Below are 18,170 nucleotides of genomic sequence, written 5' to 3'. Positions count from 1 at the left end.
AGGTAGGGAGAGGTAGATAGGGTGCTATGTGATCAGGCTTTCAGAAATCCCCAAAAGGGGGGAATTTGGGGAAACCAGAGATAAGGGAGCAAACCGGGCCACCCTGCCCTAGGCATGTGGGGTGGGAGTCTTGTTTTATAATAGCCTCCTGTGATCAACAAAGAATAACCAGACCCTAAAAAGAAGTGAGCCATTAAAAATGTTATCATCAGTCCTTACTCAAGCCAAAACATCACAAGAATGGTAAGGCCACAAGCTCTCCGGTCAGTTCTAAATTAAAGACTGTCAGTGGAGGCCCTTGTTGGCAGCCCCGTTGGAACCCCTCTCACGCTTGATTGCTTTTCCTGTATCTTCAGGAACTGGGTGAGTAATGTCTTCACTTAATAAAACTCCATCGCTTTACTCCCTCTCCTTTGTCCGAGAGGGTCATTCTTCCACTCTGGGAGACAAGAACCTTGCTCTCCCACTTCACCAGCACCACGCTGGATGTGCAGATTATTTAAGAACAAAATCTTAAAAAATAAAAATTTGAAGAATCAAGGAGGGGACAAAAGCACCTCTTGGAATTCTCTTCCAGTTCTGTCCTTCAGGGATCTTTCTGGCCCTGATTACCGTCTCACCTTCCTCCTGGAAGGGACCCGGGAAGAAAGAAGCGCATCTTTGATCTAAAAACTATAGCCAGTAGTCTTCTAAGGAGGAAGGTGTTGAGGTAACACAGCCTGCAATTAATCTGCCTTGGGATGGGAGGAAGTGAAGTCCCACCAGAGAAATCCCAGGGGAGTTTCAGACCTCACCTTTGGGAGCTCACTTCCTTTATGTGACATATATAAATCCCTGGAAGCCTCCTGGCTTGAGACAGACTCCTAGGAGACCAGAAGCAGCAGCCTTTCCTGAACTCCGGTAAGAGAGCTCCCTTTATCTACACTATTCACACAGTTCTGGGGATCAGGGTGGTTCTCCCAATCATTCACCCAAGTGTGTTCAGGGCAACATCTAAAGGAGCCTTTTCCAGGAGGACAAAAATACCTTAAGGATAGAGAATTGTCATGTTTCTTTTCTCACACCAGTACCTAATGCAATATTTAAGGTAGTGTTCAGTAAATACTAATCAAATCATTGATTTTAAACTATATTTACTATACACCCTCTATGCTCAAGGCAACGAACATCATTTTCTTTTTTAAATGAATTGATTACTCGCTATATTTTAGATGTATAAATCATGCTTCATTTTCTTTAAAATGTTAAAACAAGTTTCTGGGGTAAGTGGTTATTATACTACCCTTCTGGGGGCTAAGAAAACAAAACTCGAAAAGGCGAGTTTACTTGTCCAGGATCCCGTAGATATAGGGTGTCTAAAGCATTCAGGTTTACCTGTGACTTTAACAGTTTTCAAACTGAAAGTCTTGGGTCTGGGGATCCCCCTCAGTGCTGAGCACACTGGGAGCAACCTACCTTGACTGGAATTTGTAGCCAGTATGTCTCAGCACGCCACTGTCAGATTCTGTCTTTGTTTAAAATGTTGATCTGTTGTTCATCGTGGATTTTTTTCATTAATTCTGATGTTGCATTAACATATTACTTATCTGGATCACGGAGACTTTTGGTGTGCCCTTAAATTTTGTGCTTGACGTGAGCACTTTGTTCTCCTCACCCTAATCTCAGCCCCCTATAATTTCTCTTACAACTCAGCAGTTTGGGGATAGGAGCATCCTATTCCAAGAAGAAATGAATTCCCTTCTTGCCTTTCTTCTTCTTTTGGAGGGGCCTGGGCAGAGCCAAGCGTTGCAGAATGAGGAAAGAGCCCCCCTCTTGCATTCCTCTCAGATGTGCCTGTGTCTTCCTGTAGAGGGTGCTGTGGAGCTCAGCCACCTCAGGAAGGAGAAGTGTTAGGTGTAACTGGGCTAATTGCCCATCAGATCTTGACTTTCCCTGGCAACAGGACTATTATGAAATCACTGACTTTCTATTTGCCTTTGGGGCTGAAGTAAATCTATGATCCCCAAATAACCAACCTGATCCCAGACAAATACCAAACAGCTAAGCTCTTCTGCCCCTGGGGGGCAACCATAAAATCCATAGACAGTTTCCCCCAAGTGTTTTTGGTGGCTCAGCAACAGCTTCTGTGAGATTCTGTTTTCCTGCAGTTCCCCTCCGGGCTCAAGGGGACCAGAAGAGTGAGCTACACTGGCACTCTGGAAGGAAAGACAGTATACGTCAATTCGCCAAAACAAGTTTTAACATTTTCCCTGAAATGTAATCCTCTACTCACTGCAAGTGCCTCCTGTTCCAGGACTTACGTGCTGGGCAATGACGATGGGGCTGGGATGGGGGCAGAATAAAGGAGCCAGGACCTGAAACACCAACTCACACTGAGACCTTGAACAAAGACCCAGAGTCTTTTCTTCCAGGAGGCTCAGCTGCTTTTCTTAGTAAGTCAGAGGAAAGGGCCAGACTGTCCAAAGCCAGACAAAGCTATTGACTTTCACCAGGGGACACCTTGAGAGGGCATGTCCCTGGTGACTGAATTGGCTTCTTAAGACATGATGTTGGGAAAATTAGTAAGTCATTCTCTTTCCTTTGAATTCCTAGCTCATTCGGTCTTCAGATTCTGGCACAAGATGAAAGCTTCTGGTCTTCCCATCTGCCTTCTCTCTGCTGCATTTTATCTCTTCTGGACACCTTCTGCTGGGCTAAAGACACTCCATTTGGGAAGCTGTGTGATCACCACAAACCTTCAGGAAATGCGAAATGGATTTTCTGAGATACGAGACAGTGTGGTAAGTGAGGGTGGCAACCCTTTCCTGTTCCAGTGGCTGTCTCTCTTTTTCTCTACTTAACTTTCTCTGTCCTCTGGCAGCCCAACAGTGTGATCACAAAAAGAGATAGGCTGGGGAACTCCTTACCAGGAGGATGTGTTCCCAAAAAACAGCTGTAGTTCATAATTCAAGAGTGTTTTGGAAAGGGACGCTGTCTGCTGAGCTGTGTGGCAGGGAGAAGATGAGAGGTCTTGATGTCTAAGACCTGGCAGTCGTCACTGACCCGTCCTTTCTTGTCTTGCTTTCTTTCATTTAGCAAGCCAAAGATGAAATCATTGATACCAGAATCTTGAGGAAGACTGAGTCTTTGCAAGACACAAAGGTATGTGCTTGGTCCATAAAGTTTTGGGAGGAAATATGAATTAGAGGCATCTGCATCACTGGGTCTCATTCCTGGATGCTCTGCCTCCACCAACATACTGGTCTTCTTTGTAGCCTACAGATCAGTGCTGCCTCCTCCGCCACGTACTGAGACTCTACCTGGACAGGGTATTCAAAAACTTTAAGACTCCTGACCACCGTATCCTCCGGAAGACCAGCAGTCTTGCTAACTCTTTTCTCACCGTTAAGAAGGAACTCCGGCTCTGTGTGAGTAAAAGTCTTGGGTAAAAAGAGTTCATCACTGCACACAACTTCAGTGGCTTGGCAACTAAGTTCTTTCTTACACCCATTTAACAGATGGAAATACTGAGTCCAAAAGTTCTCATAATCTGTGTTGTGCCATGTGACTAAGTAATAAGAACTCAGTTTTACTCACTTTTGGGTATATGCTCCATGCCAAAAGCCCAAATAACTACAAAATGCTATTGAATATCTAGGATAATTATCTACTATCCATGAAATAACACTTTTCCTGTAGGTGAAAGATCCTACAATATATTAGTGTATCCTGTGTCCTGGAAGCCACTCAGCAAAGCCATTGAACTCAATATCAAGATAGCATCTGAATAGGACATGGAGATCCAACAAAGAGCTCCATATTTGAGACTACAAAGCTGGCCTCTTCTAGCTGATGATTAGTTTTCTGATCCCCAATGATGAGGTCTGAAAAGACTTTTCTATAAGAATGGAGTATGAGCAAGAATGCAGATGAAAGAACAGAACTCCCCTTACTTCACGGTAGTGGCAAGAGCAGAAAATCAGAGTCTTTAATAAAACCTATTATTCTGTGGCATTCTTTTCAGCATGCCCATATGACATGCCCTTGTGGAGAGGAAGCAACAGAGAAATACAGCCAGATTCTGAGTCACTTTGAAGAGGTATATGCAATTTTGGCCTTGGTTGGGATGGGTGTGTTTTCTGGGATTGAGATCACAGATGGGTGGAATGGACAGTCGTACTGGTAGAAATCCTATGGCCCTCAGTAACCCTCTGAGGTCATGTGGACCACCCCTCTGCTTTAACCCAGGGGATACCCATCCAGGCGCTAGAAGGATGCGGTCTCTAGAAGCCGCTCTGGGATTCAAGAGGGAAGGGCCCTAATTCCATCAAGTCACTCCAGGGACATCTGGATCTTCCAGCTGTACAAAGGGCAATAGTTTCCCAACATTCACACACTCACACATACCCTCAAAAACACTCAATCTCAAACTCACACATGTCCATGCCGTATTATTTCTCATCTTGGTGCCTTTGCACATCTGCCAGGGAAGACTGGAGTCTACTCCTCATTGACTAATTCCGACTCATCCTTTAAGACTCATCCTAGGCATCACCTCCAGGAAGGTACTGACTACGTCTCCCAAAATTTCTTATGTCTCCTGTCATCCCGTGGGAGCGCCATCCTCTACCCACCCCACTACATTTTGGTTGTCTGCTTCTGTCTCCCTCGCTTGCCTGAATTCCCTGTCAGTGGGCCTTGTGCCATTCATCTCTGAATCCCTGGGCAGCCCAATGCTTAACACAACAAAAATTTGTTCATCTGAAGTTGCACGGTAGCAACCATTACACGCACATGCGTGCACGCGCGCAGACACACACACACACACACACACCCCTTTCTTTAAAAAAACAAACAGCCTAATTACTTTGATTTCTGATTCAAGAGGCCTGAGTTGTAGTCTGAGTTCTGCTCACCCCCTAGGCTTCACTTTCCCTATGTAATGGACCCCATGATTTTCCTTCCTCTTGTGAGATCCCAAGATCCCATAACTTCTTTCAAGGTCTCCATCTTGAAAAGGATACTGTGCTTACAATCCCCTGCAGACCTACCAAGGAAAGGAGAGGATTAACCTGGGAGCATGTATTGTCTGTTTAGGAGATGCTCACCACAGAAGTGTGTGTCTTTCAGCTTACGCCTCAGGCCGCAGCGGTGAAGGCTTTGGGAGAGCTGGACATTCTCCTGCAATGGATGGAGGAGATGAAATAGGAGGAGAGCGATGACCTTACTGACAGTGGTGCTGGCCAAGCATCCCAGTCCTTGGTACCGGCAGAAGCATGGCCCCAAACCATCATCTCGCTGCTGCAGAATCTAGTGCTGGTCACCATGTATATATTATTTATTTATTTATTATTTGCTTCCTTATTGTGTTTGTCTCCATGTTTTCCTACTCTTAATCTAGCCCATGGTTTTATAAGATTTTTGATAATATTTTTTCTACCACTAGGTGTATTTATTAGTTAATGTATTTATTTATTTTTGCTATTTAACTTATTTATTTTTATTTGTAAAGATAAGACTCATTAAAAATTCACAGATTATATGTATAACCTGATGATAGGTTTTCATACAGGTTTTTATTCAGGAAATAAACCCTCTAAATACTAAAGGGGTGGCTGGGGGTGTTGTCCATTTTATTAAATTAAGGACATGTTTACTGACTGCCAAGACTCTGTGAGATATTTAAAAGTGAACTAATGGCTACTAAGTGTGGGTTGTGGAAGAAGTTCTGATGTGAAATTGTAGACTTCTCTTATATTTACGGACCGCCCCCACTCAGCTCTCCAACCTCAAACATGCTATGGAATCCTGTATGGCCAAAATGTATTTCTACAAATAAAGTTTTCCTTGCGTAATATCTTCGTGGAGTTTGGAAATGCTTCAGGAGCAAAAATAATGGTGGGGTAACATGAATCTTTTATTACCTTATTACTTCTTGCTCTTTTGGGAAAGAAAGATGCCAATGGGAACCTGGCTTTCTTTCTCCTATTGAATGCATTCCCAGCTCTATGTCTTCATTGACTCATAGCTCTGATCCCACAACTCTGCCCTCTACATAAAGGGTCTATGACTGAGCGAAGGGCTTCAGTCTGTTTTCACCTTGTTGGCTTTGAGCACTGTCCTCTCTGCACCTGGTTTTCTTTCTCGCTTTGTGTTCTCACACTTTAAGCAATCAAGAGTCTTGATTTCAACACAAATTACAATAGGCAGAAGGCTCAGTTATAAAGGTTAAGAAAACAGATGTAGGGGCGCCTGTGTGGCTCAGTGGTTTAAAGCCTCTACGTTCGGCTCAGGTCATGATCCCAATGGTCCTGGGATTGAGCCCCACATCGGGCTCTCTGCTCAGCGGAGAGCCTGCTTCCCCTCCTCTCTCTGCCTGCCTATCTGCCTACTTGTGATCTCTGTCTGTCAAAGAAAGAAAGAAAGAAAGAAAACAGATGTAAAGTGTAGGTACTGAGCCTTGCCTAGATTGGTGCATGAACACTCTCGTGAGGTTCTTCTACTTTGTATTCTGGCCAGCCCCAGGGTTTAGATTGTTTCTGGATCAAGTCTTTGTCTTTGTGACCAACTGCTAAGTCAGTGTTCTCTCTTCCGGCTCCTTTCATGGTGAGCTTCCCTGGGCTTTTCTGGCACTGGCTGTTTGTCTCCTTCCTCCCCACCTCACTCTGAACTGCAACTCTGCTGAGCAATTCAGTTTTTTCATGACTAGCAGACAAATGTTGATGCCTTGGCTCCCAAAGCTGGCGCCCCTTACGGCCTCTGGTTTCTGCTCTCAGCCATCAGATTGGGCCTTGAAGAAGTTTAAATAACAGTGTTAACTTCTCTTTTCATTATAAAATAACAACTACCCAAGAGAGAAAATTTGGAAAATACAGAAAAACATAAAGAAGAAAATTTAGATCACCTATTATCCACTTAAACATATAGGTGTATTTTTCCTGGATCTCTCTTTTTTTTTTTTTTTTTGCATCCAAATAATGACTCAACTCTCATTACCTGAGTGATTTGGGCTGTAAAACTTAACCTTCTTGGAATTCAGTTTCTCCCTCTGGGACACAGGATGATAATATCTATATTTTGGGGTGATGGAAGACATGGTTTTTTATGTTCCTCTGAAAACAAGACACCTTCTGCTTTCATACTCCATGTAACTATCACCTATTTGCTATCAGAATTTTACTCCATCTCACCTGTCTTCTGTCATACTTTTCAGTTGCATGTATCTTGGTTTTCTATGACCAATCTGACAAACAACTTAGCTTCAGCCCTCAAGGAGTCGTTGAGGAGGCAACTTCACTGAAATTACTGTTAAAGTTGGAACAATCAATCACCTCCAAGAGACATTGGAGATAGCAAGGAGGAAGCTGGTTTTACCTGCCAAAGGTATGAGACTTCCGGAAGAATGTGCCACAGATTGGCCACATAGCTAAGGAGGAAATTCCCCCATTTGTTTCTTGGGAAACATTTGTGATTCTTTCAAAAGTCTGGGCCATGGGAAGTCTAGGTCTTTTGAGACTATACATGACCATGTTAGCAATGCCTCTTTACCTCTTCGCTTATCTATTCCTTGCCCCAGCAGGACCCATCTCTTCCTCCAAGTCACTGCTTGACCTATTGTAGTCCCAACAACATGGTACTAAGGGGCTGTGGGGCCAGTGAGGGACAGACTCTAAAGAACGGTTTATGATTGTCACTTCCAACTCCAACAATTAAAATGATTATTGTCATTTATGAAGTACTCATCATGTCTCAGGCACTCTATTGGGAATTACACATACATCATATTATGCAATCCTTAAGACAAGCCTGCAAGGTAGATAGTATTGTTACCAGTTTGCAAAGGACAAAGTGCTCAGAGATGGTAAGTAATTTGTGCAAGGGAACAGAACCAAGGGTTGAATGTGGGCACACTGATACCACAGCCCTATATGCTTCCCACTCCATGGTTTACTTTTCCTTCTTTTATCTTATTTTATTATTTTATGTTAGACACCATACAGTACATCATTAGTTTTTGATGTAATGTTCTATGATTCATTGTTTGCCTATAACACCCAGTGCTCCATGCAATCCATGCCCTCCTTAATACCCATCACCAGACTAACCCATCCCCCCCACACCCCTCCCCTCTGAAACCTTCAGTTTGTTTCCTGGAGTCCATAGTCTCTCATGGTTTGTCTCCCCCTCTACTGTTCACTTTTCCAACAATGACATCTTGGGTTCAGAGGTATAGTAGGAAGGAAAAATGTGTGATGACTTCATAGAGACATGAATAAAAATCCTGACTTTGACAACCATGATCTTGGGCAAGTGACATAGGTAGTCTTAGTTTCTTTACCTGCAAAGTGCAGGTTATACTAGTTACCACACGTGAACACTAAATGAGATCATCATAGCTAACATTAACAAGCACTTATTATATACTAAGTATCGTTCTAAGTGTGTCATAAGTGCTCACTCACTTAATTTGTATAAAAGCGTGATAAGATAGCTCTGATTATTCCCATTTTCCATATGATGAAGCAGAAGACCAGAAAGGTAAAGTACTTTGTTTAAGTTCACACAACTTACAATGGTGGAGGTGAAATAGGAATACAGTAAGAAGACTGGAGAACCATGCATCTGACCACTTCACCTCACTGGCTGGGCAGAATATCCAGCCTATAGAGAGCACTGGATCAATAGAAGCTCTGGTTATTATAGCAGTCCTGCCTTGAGAAGAAGGTGATGAGCCTTTCCACCAAGCTGTAGTGTTAACTTCCTGGTACAACTACTCTCTACGACATCTATGTTGACCTTCCTTTTTCCATGGTCTAGACCTTGTCTCCTCAACAAGCTGAATATAAATTCATTTGGAGGTCACAAGATACATGTGCCATACCTCACGTTGACCTATCAGTTCTGGTTACTCTACCTCTCCAGGTCTCAGTTTCTGCTGAGAGATTGAATATACAGATGTACAGTGGCTAGACCAATGTGAAAGTAGAATTCTGATCTACAATCTGCAGCTTGGGAAACCAACTCATTGTCTATAGTGCCACGCCTGGGAAGCCAGTCTGCTATCTGTAAGTTGGATTTGTATGAAGTCAGACCACTATCTAGCAACCATCCCAGGAAGCCAAACTATAACCCCTGTAGCAATTGGTCCCTTGATGGCCATGATTTGAATGGTAACTGACAGATTCCTTATATTTTGTTCCCACTCCCAACTTTGCAGGAACCAGGAAAGTTGAATTGGGACTCCTAACCAATCACATAGGATGCCCTGCTTCTCGTTATTCCACTGACATCTTCCTCATGCCAATCAAAGTGTCCCCAAAGGCTTTCTTGTTTTCTGCTGTAAAGCTTTCCCACCCCTGCAAGCCTTTAAGTCTGTGCTAAAACACTAGTAATAGCAGATGACTTCTTTGCTATAATAAGCTCTGAATAAATAATACCCCTTGCCTGTTCTCATTTGGTTGGTCTTAATGTATTCCACACTACATTTGTAAAATAAAAAAGTTGAAACAGGTGATTCTGAATTCTGGAAATGAGGTGTACTACAACAGACGCAGGGGATCAGATGTAGCTGCTGTTTTCTTCATTGCCAGGATGAGTTTGCGTGGTTCCTGTATCACCAGGTTTGGATTCAGAATTTGGGGTGAGCATATCTGATTGGTCAATCCTAGAGGGTGCCCTGGATGCTGGGAATCCTGGAGCACCTTCCCTCTGATGGGACGTGGACTCCTTCTCAGAGTGAGAGACGGTTCCCAAACCCAGAAATGAGATCTAGATGCAGGTAACACAAAAGAATAAAAATGTCCACTCTACCTCTCATTGCCATCATAGCTTGGGGTTGCCCAAATTCCTTATTTTTAAGGATCCAGGCCTTCTCCAACATAGTCCAGCATAGCTTTGTCTGCCCATCCCTCTCTCAAAAAGACAGAATAGACCATTCTTTTGTGGCCTCAAGTTCCTGAAGGACAGGACTGTGTCTTTTCAGCTTTTTTTTTTTTTTTAAGATTTTTTATTTATTTGCCAGAGAGAGAGAGAGAGAGCGAGAGCGCAAGCGAGTACACACAAGCAGGCAGAGAGGCAGGCAGAGGCAGAGAGAGAAGCAGGCTCCTCGCTGAGCAAGGAGCCCAATGCGGGACTCGATCCCAGGACCCTTGGATCATGACCTGAGCCAAAGGCGGCGGCTTAACCCACTGAGCCACCCAGGCGTCCCGTCTTTTCCGCTTTTTAGCCTATCTTGTCTTAGTAGAACATTACATTATTGATAAGGACTTAATTCAAAAGCAAAAGAATGGAATATGTGTAATGACATTTTTAAAAATACCAAATGAAAGTGCTCTTTCTAGATATGTTGCTTTCACCTGATTTTTTTTTCAGTTCAACCAGATTTGTGTTGATTTATTTAATTTTATTTTTAAAATTTACTTATTTAATTTCTTTCCAGTGTTCCAGAATTCATTGTTTATGCACCACACTTAGTGCTCCATGCAATATGTGCCCTCCATAATACCCACCACCAGGCTCACCCAACCTCCCACTGCCCTCCCCTCCAAAACCCTCAGTTTGTTTCTCAGAGTCCATAGTCTCTCATGGTTCATCTCCCCTTCCAATTTCCCCCAACTCACTTCTCTTCTTCATTTCCCAATGTCTTCTGTGTTATTCCTTATGCTCCACAAATGAGCAAAACCATATGATAATTGACTCTCTCTGCTTGACTTATTTCACTCAGCATAATCTCTTCCAGTCCCATCCATATTGATACAAAAGTTGGGTATTCATCCTTTCTGATGGAGGCATAATACTCCATTGTATATATGTACCATATCTTCTTTCTCCATTCATCTCTCTAAGGACATCTTGTTTCTTTCCAGTTTGGTGACTGTGGCCATTGCTGCTATGAACATTGGGGTACAGACAGCCCTTCTTTTCACTACATCTGTATCTTTGGGGTAAATACCTAATAGTGCAATTGCAGGGTCATAGGGAAGCTCTATTTTTAATTTCTTAAGGAATATCCACACTGTTTTCAAAAGTGACTACACCAACTTGCATTCCCACCAACAGTGTAAGAGGGTTACCCTTTCTCCACAACCTCTCCAACACATGTTATTTACTGTCTTGTTAATTTTGGCCATTCTAACTGGTATAAGGTGGTATCCCAATGAGGTTTTGATTTAAATCTCCCTGATGGCTAATGATGATGAACATTTTTTCATGTGTCTGTTAGCCATTTGTATGTCTTCCTTAGAGAAGTGTCTGTTCATGTCTTCTGCCCATTTTTTGACATGATTATCTGTTTTGTGTGTGTTGAGTTTGAAGAGTTCTTTATAGACCCTGGATACCAGCCTTTTGCCTATAGTGTCATTTGTGAATATCTTCTCCCATTCTTTGTTTTGTTGACTGTTTCCTTTGCTGTGCAGAAACTTTTGATCTTGATGAAATCCCAAAAGAGTTCATTTTCACTTTTGTTTCCTTTGCCTTTGGAGACATATTTTTTTTTTTAAGATTTTATTTACTTGACAGACTGAGATCACAAGTAGGCAGAGAGGCAGGCAGAAAGAGAGGAGGAAGCAGGCTCCCTGCTGAGAATGTGGGGCTCTATCCAGGACTCTGGTATCATGACCTGAGCGGAAGGCAGAGGCTTTAACCCACTGAGCCACCCAGGCACCCCTGGAGACATATCTTGAAAGAGTTGCTGTGGCTGATGTCGAAGAGGTCACTGCCTATGTTCTCCTCTAGGGTTCTAATGGATTCCTGCCTCATGTTGAGGTCTTTTATCCATTTTGAGTTTATCTTTTTGTATGATGTAAGAGGATGGTCGAGTTTCATTCTTCTACACATAGCTGTCCAATTTTCCCAGCATCATTTATTGAAGAGACCGTCTATTTTCCACTGTATATTATTTCCTGCTTCATTGAAGATTATTTGACCATAAAGTTGAGGGTCGATATCTGGGGTCTCTACTCTGTTCCACTGGTCTATGTATTTGTTTTTGTGCCAGTAGCATGCTGTCTTGGTGATCACAGCTTTGTAGTAAAACTTAAAATCAGGCAACAAGGTGCCCCCGGTTTTGTTTTTCATTTTCAACATTTTCTTAGCGATTCGGGGTCTCTTCTGGCTCCATACAAATTTTAGAATTGTTTGATCCAGTTCTTTGAAAAATGCCAGTGGAATTTTGATTGAAATGACATTGAAAGTATAGATTGCTCTAGGCAGTATAGACATTTTAACAATGTTTATTTTTATGATCCAGGAGCATGGAATGGTCTTCCATCTTTTTGTATCTTCTTCAATTTCTTTCATGAGTGTTCTGTAGTTCCTCAAGTACAGATCCTTTATGTCTTTGGTTAGGTTTATTCCCAGGTATCTTATGGTTCTTGCTGCTATAGTAAATGGAACTGATTCTCTAATTTCCCTTTCTGTATTTTCATTGTTAGTGTGTAAGAAAGCAACTGATTTTTTTCCTGAGTTAAATGCTCTGGCTTTTGCCAGAACACAGACAACCCACCCTGAAGACTGGGCTTTGCCAATAGGAGGCAGCAGAGCAAACAGTAAAAGGATGACTGAATACAGGCACTCCCTTATTTCACTGGAAGGTTGGGAGGAGAAAAGGTTGACACCCTTTGGTTCAACTCAACTGTCCCTAGCAGGATGAGTCAACTGCTTAACAGGAAGAACGGGAAGAACGTAGAACTCAGAGGCCTCGAGGCAGGAAGCCGTGGATTACAATTAGAGTACTAATACCTTTCAGAAAGCATTCTTTGTCTTACTGAATGTTAGAAGTAGGAGACAACATGGATCATTTTACAGGGTGACTGGGGTTCAGCGAGGGAAAGCAATTTGCCAAAGGTTGCACAATAGTTATGGCAGAGCTGGCATTAAAACTCAGGTCCCTGGACTTCCAACATTATTAAACCTCAACTCAATTCAAGAAGAAATAAGTCATCCATAGTAGAATGAAGCAAAACTCTTCTTATACATAGACGACACGCTTATTTGGGTAGAAATATCTGATGGAATCTACAAAAAGCTCCTAGAACTAAGAAGAAAGTTTCATTTGGAAGCAGAGTATAAGATCAATATACAAAGATCAACTGTATTTCCATATACCAGTAACACACAATTGGAAGTTGAAATAATAATATACATATTATTATGGTACAAACAATAATATAAATAAATAATATACATAAACAATATATGTGTGTATTTGATACACACACATGTATATATACACACACACTGTTGACAATAGCATAAAATGTTTTGAAATGCTTGGGAACAAATCAGGCTAAAGATGTAAATGATTTCTTTAGTGCGGGTCCTGGGTGGCTCAGTTTGTTAAGCCTCTTGACTTAACAAGAGGTTTTGACTCAGGACATGATCTCAGGGTTGTTAGATGGAGACCTGCATCAGGATCTACATTCAGCAGGGGGTCTGCTTGAAGAGTCTCTCCCTCTGCCCTTTTCCTCACTCGCACTTGCTTATTTTCTCTGTCAAATAAATATATCTTTAAAAAAAGATTTCTGCATTACAGACTACAAACCATTGCTGGGAGAATTAAAAGATGATCTAAATAATGGGAAGATATATCATATTCAAGAATTAGAAGTCTCATTATTAAAATGTTAAGTCTCCCCAAATTGATCCATAAATTCAATGCAATCACTATAAAATTTTCAGCAGCCTTTTTTAAAAGGTAGAAATGGATGAAGTCATTTAAAAATTCCTACTAAAATACAACAGACCAAAAATAGCCTTCTGAAAGAGAAGAACAAAATTGGAGAATTAATGTTCTAGTCTCAAGAGTTATATAAAACAATAGCAATTAAGACAGTGTGGTATTAGTATAAAAATAGATCAATGGAACAGAAGAGAAAATCTAGAAAAAGGCCCACACATTCATGGACAATCGATTTTTAACAAAGTTATAGAGGTAATTCAAAAATTAACTCAAGATAATTTTAACTCATTTAAAAAATTTTAACTCAAAATGGACCATAGATCCAAGCATACAATGTATTAAAAAATACACAAAAGACTTGAGCAGACACCAAAGAAGATAAAACCAAACAAAAGCACATGAAAAGACAGTCAACATTAAGTTGCATTGATTAAGTGCAAATTACAGCCATAATGAGATACCACATCATACAAACTAAAATGGCTACAAGTAAGAAGATTGACCATACCAGGTGTGGGGAGAATGTGGGGGAACTGAAATTCTCATATACTGCTACTGGGGATGTAAAATGGTAAAACCATGTTGAAAACAGCTTAGTGGTTTATAAAAACATAAGCAAACCTCTGCCAAATGACTTAGACATTCCGTTCTTATGTATTTATCCAAGAGAAAAGAAAGCATAGGCCCATATAAAGACTTGTACATGAATGCTTAGAGCAGCTTTCTTTTAAATAAAATTTTGAAATAACCTGAATGTCCACCAATAATTGAATGGTTAATGTGGTGGATATATCATCTTGATGGTGATGATGATTTTACAGAGGTTTGCATATGCCAAAAAGTATCAAATGGCACATTTTAAATATGCACAGCTTACTGCATGACAATAACATATCAGTAAAGCTGTTGTAAAATAATTCAATTTAATGCCTTAAATTTTTTTTTAAAAGATCTTATTTATTTATTTGACAGGGAGAGACACAACGAGAGAGGGAACACAAGCAGGGGGAGCCAGAGAGAAAGAAGCAGGCTTCCCAACAATGCGGAACTTGATCCCAGGACCCCAGGATCATGACCTGAGCTGCAGGCAGATGCTTAACGACTGAGCCACCCAAGCGCCCCAATGCCTTAAATTTTTCTGAGAGTTTCTAAATGTTTTTTAAATGTTTCTCTTTCTAGGCATTGTGGAGGTTAAAGACATATAAAGAGAGTGAAGTTGGCAGGGCAAGTCACTGTCCAGCAATAGATGGTCCAATATGATTAAAGAAAGAAGCTTGTGTGGAGGTGAGACCAGAGAAGTCTTTCCAAAGGAGAGATCCTTGGACTAGGCCTTGAAGGGGGAGCAAGGATGTCAGCAAGTGGCACGAGAAGACAAAGGACCTCAAAGTTCTTCTACCTCAGGCAACTGGTTCAATCTTGTGCTAATATCAATATCTCCTTCTGTGTGTTTAGCATAATGCAATTTAAAAAACCTTTATTTAACTTATTTTATTCACTTATTTATGTCCCACCTCCTACTTAAGTGATTCAGGGTGGCTTATAAAAATACATGCAATCCAAGATTTAAGGAAAATGGATAAAACAATTGGAATGCAGACAATACAATGAAGTTGAGCTAGGATTTTTTTCCACAAAGGATGTATCATAAGATTCTGAATCATAAATTGCTAGAAGGATCAAAATTTGGCTGTATGCTTTCTACAGGCTGGAACAAATTGGGAAATGATTGCTACAAACTCACTAAGCACTTGGTGAAGTTTATCTCTGAATCCTCACAGACCCCACACAGTAGGGGTGTCTGTCCTCCCAATGGCAGGGCACAGAGATTTTTCTGAAGCTGTTGAATATGTGGAAGTATTTTCCTCTTTGTCTGTTTTGCATGAAGGAGGAAATAGCTGTTGGATTTTAAATGAAACTTCTCACTGAGAAGAATCTCAAAAAAATTGGAAAAATCAGGCAATAGGGAAATAAAAACTGAAGATAATTGGAGAGGTAACAAGACAAGCAGAAATACAGAGTCAAGAAGTGGGCAATGGAAATACAGTCAGAGCTGGGCTGGGCCCTGGGGATGCCTTTTCCCTCAGGGAAGCCATCTAAATTGAGAAAAGTTAAGGAAAGGTTGGGAAACTGAGAAGATGTGTAGAATTTAACACAAATTTACAAGATTGGGGCAACACAAATAAGAGTTCAGAGCCTCCTGAAGAGGGGCCCTACTAATTTCCTGTTAAGCTTGGGTTTGAGACCCCAAAGAGCTACCCCGAGGAGTCATGGTATTCCCTAGACTGGCCTTAAGAGGAACAGGAAAATCAGCTTTGAATCATATCAGTCTACTAAAGTCATCTGAGTAATTAAAGTAATCGGAGATAACTAATCCCCTACTCTCCTTTGAGAAGCAAATATAAATCCACCTCAGAGGAAAATGATATTCTAAGCTTGAAATTATAGTTTTTCAAATACAATGTCTGGAAATGTTCAGAATAGGCAAAGGCATAGAGACAGAAAATACACCAGTGGTTTCCAGAGGCTAGAGGCAGGAGAAATGGGGAGTGATTGAGAATGGGTAGGAGGTTGCTTTTGGGGTGATGAAAATGTTCTGGAATTAGATAACGATGCTGGTTGCACAACTCTGGGAATATACCCAAAACCACTTTTAAAGGGTGAACTTTACGGTATGTGAATTATAGCTCAATAAAGCTATTGTTTTAAAAATAAACATGAAATAAAAACATTTTCAGATCAACAAACTTTAGCAGAAAGTACGAATAGTTATTTAAGGCATAACGATTTTAGGACAAGATGATCTGGCTTATTAGGAAATGACTTAGTTATCTTTGTTTTCTTTATAAATGTTAATCAAAAAAGAGCCCACTCCACAAATCATGGTCTTGAGGTTTTCATGTAATATTCTTTTTTTTTTTAAAAGATTTTATTTATTTATTTGACAGAGAGAGAGAGGGAGAGATCACAAGTAGGCAGAGAGGCAGGCAGAGAGAGAGGGGAGGAAGCAGTTTGCCCGCCGAGCAGAGAACCTGATGCGGGGCTTGATCCCAGGACCCTGAGATCATGACCCAAGCGGAAGGCAGAGGCTCAACCCACTGAGCCACCCAGGCGCCCTCATGTAATATTCTTATATCACTTCTCTCGGGGCTGAACGATTATCGTTTTAAAGCAACTTTGCAGACATCCTAAGCAGACGATAGAAACTAGCATTAACTACAGTCCATTCTGTCATTTCTCTGTGGAGTACTTTTATAAGCACTAATTTTATTCTTCCTAAATGGAAGAGCATATAGATAAAGGGAAGAAGTTATTTGTAGCCATCTCAAGTTCTTTTTATTAATAAAAGGCATTAAGTGGGTCACAGTAATAGATAAAAATAATATTAGTAATATTTTAATAACATCTAACTCTTTCCTGTGCCTACTAATGTGTCAGGTTCTCTCTTCTATGAGTGTTGCGTGTACTTCCTCGTTTAACAATACCTATGAGATGCATTGTTATTCTTACTTCATAGAGTAGGAAATTGAAGAACAGAGGAATCAAGAGACTTATCCAAGGTCACACAGCTAGTAAATTGCAGAGTCAGGAACCCAAACACAAAGTGTGACTCCAAGGCTGCATGCTTACTGCCTTTCGTGCACTCAGGTTTAGAGCCAGAATCCCACGTTCAAGTCTAAGCAGCTCCATTTGCTAGCCCTATGAGCTTGGGCAAATAACAAAACTTCTCTTTGCCTTGGCTTTCTAAAATGGAAATGATTTCTGTTCTGCACTACATGGTTTATGGGAATACCAAACTGTGGAAGTACTTTGTAAGATATAACACAACAAGCTGGCTTATTGGACTACAGCTGAGACCTACCTCCAACCCCCACCTCACCGAAGAAATGATGAATTACAGTGCCATGCTACCAGAAGCTGTCCCCAAACCAATCTTCCTGGTAGGTATCCCAGTATGTGGCCAAGGATATATCCCAAGGACTTGCGATATAAATTGGGAAAGCTGTTTCACAAGTCCAGCAGTGGTCCAACATCCTATGAGGGTGAATGAGACTTCGCAACATTTTTTTGGCTGGAGCAAATGGTGCTGAGAACTTGGTAAGGAGAATTCCATTCTCACCATCACTGGGGCAGCCACTGGAGCTGACAATAGCTGGCTTGGCCAGCCCTGATGGTATAGACTGGTGCATGGATATGCCTATCAGAGACATTCCTTTGAGAATTCTCAAAACACTTTGGAGAGTGGGACTCTGTGAGAGCCTGGTATGTTTATATGAGTATTTGGGACTACAGCACTTTGAGATATTTAATTTCTAACTTTTAATCATAGGTTAATGAAACATGAACATTAAGGTTATCCTATTCCCAGTCATTTTTATTACTATTTTATTGTGGGAAAGAGGAATTCACTCAACCAGGATTAAGCAATTAGATCCATTACATCTCCATCCTTGGAGGTCCATCTCTCGGGGCTGGGAAAAGGCATGGTGACTTTTCAAGGCAGGAAATACTCCAC

The 18,170-nt window shown here is 41.3% G+C and overlaps 1 protein-coding gene across 2 annotated transcripts; it reads left to right on the top strand.

The window, feature by feature from the left end:
- Positions 1-2,621: 2,621 nt before the first annotated feature.
- IL20 (interleukin 20) lies at positions 2,622-5,187 on the top strand. 2 transcript variants are annotated; one of them, XM_059414057.1, is made up of 5 exons: positions 2,622-2,780; positions 3,076-3,141; positions 3,255-3,407; positions 4,004-4,078; positions 5,110-5,187. In XM_059414057.1, the coding sequence occupies exons 1-5, from the start codon at positions 2,622-2,624 to the stop codon at positions 5,185-5,187; spliced, it is 531 nt and encodes a 176-aa protein (XP_059270040.1). The 2 variants fall into 2 exon arrangements, with proteins under 2 accessions (XP_059270040.1, XP_059270041.1); XM_059414058.1 differs by lacking the exon at positions 4,004-4,078.
- Positions 5,188-18,170: the final 12,983 nt, after the last annotated feature.

This window comes from Mustela nigripes, chromosome 10 (genome assembly GCF_022355385.1).
Source record: "Mustela nigripes isolate SB6536 chromosome 10, MUSNIG.SB6536, whole genome shotgun sequence".
Lineage (NCBI taxonomy): Eukaryota > Metazoa > Chordata > Mammalia > Carnivora > Mustelidae > Mustela > Mustela nigripes.
The sequence above is the reverse complement of the archived record's forward strand: the minus strand, read 5'-3'. Positions and strand labels throughout refer to the sequence as shown.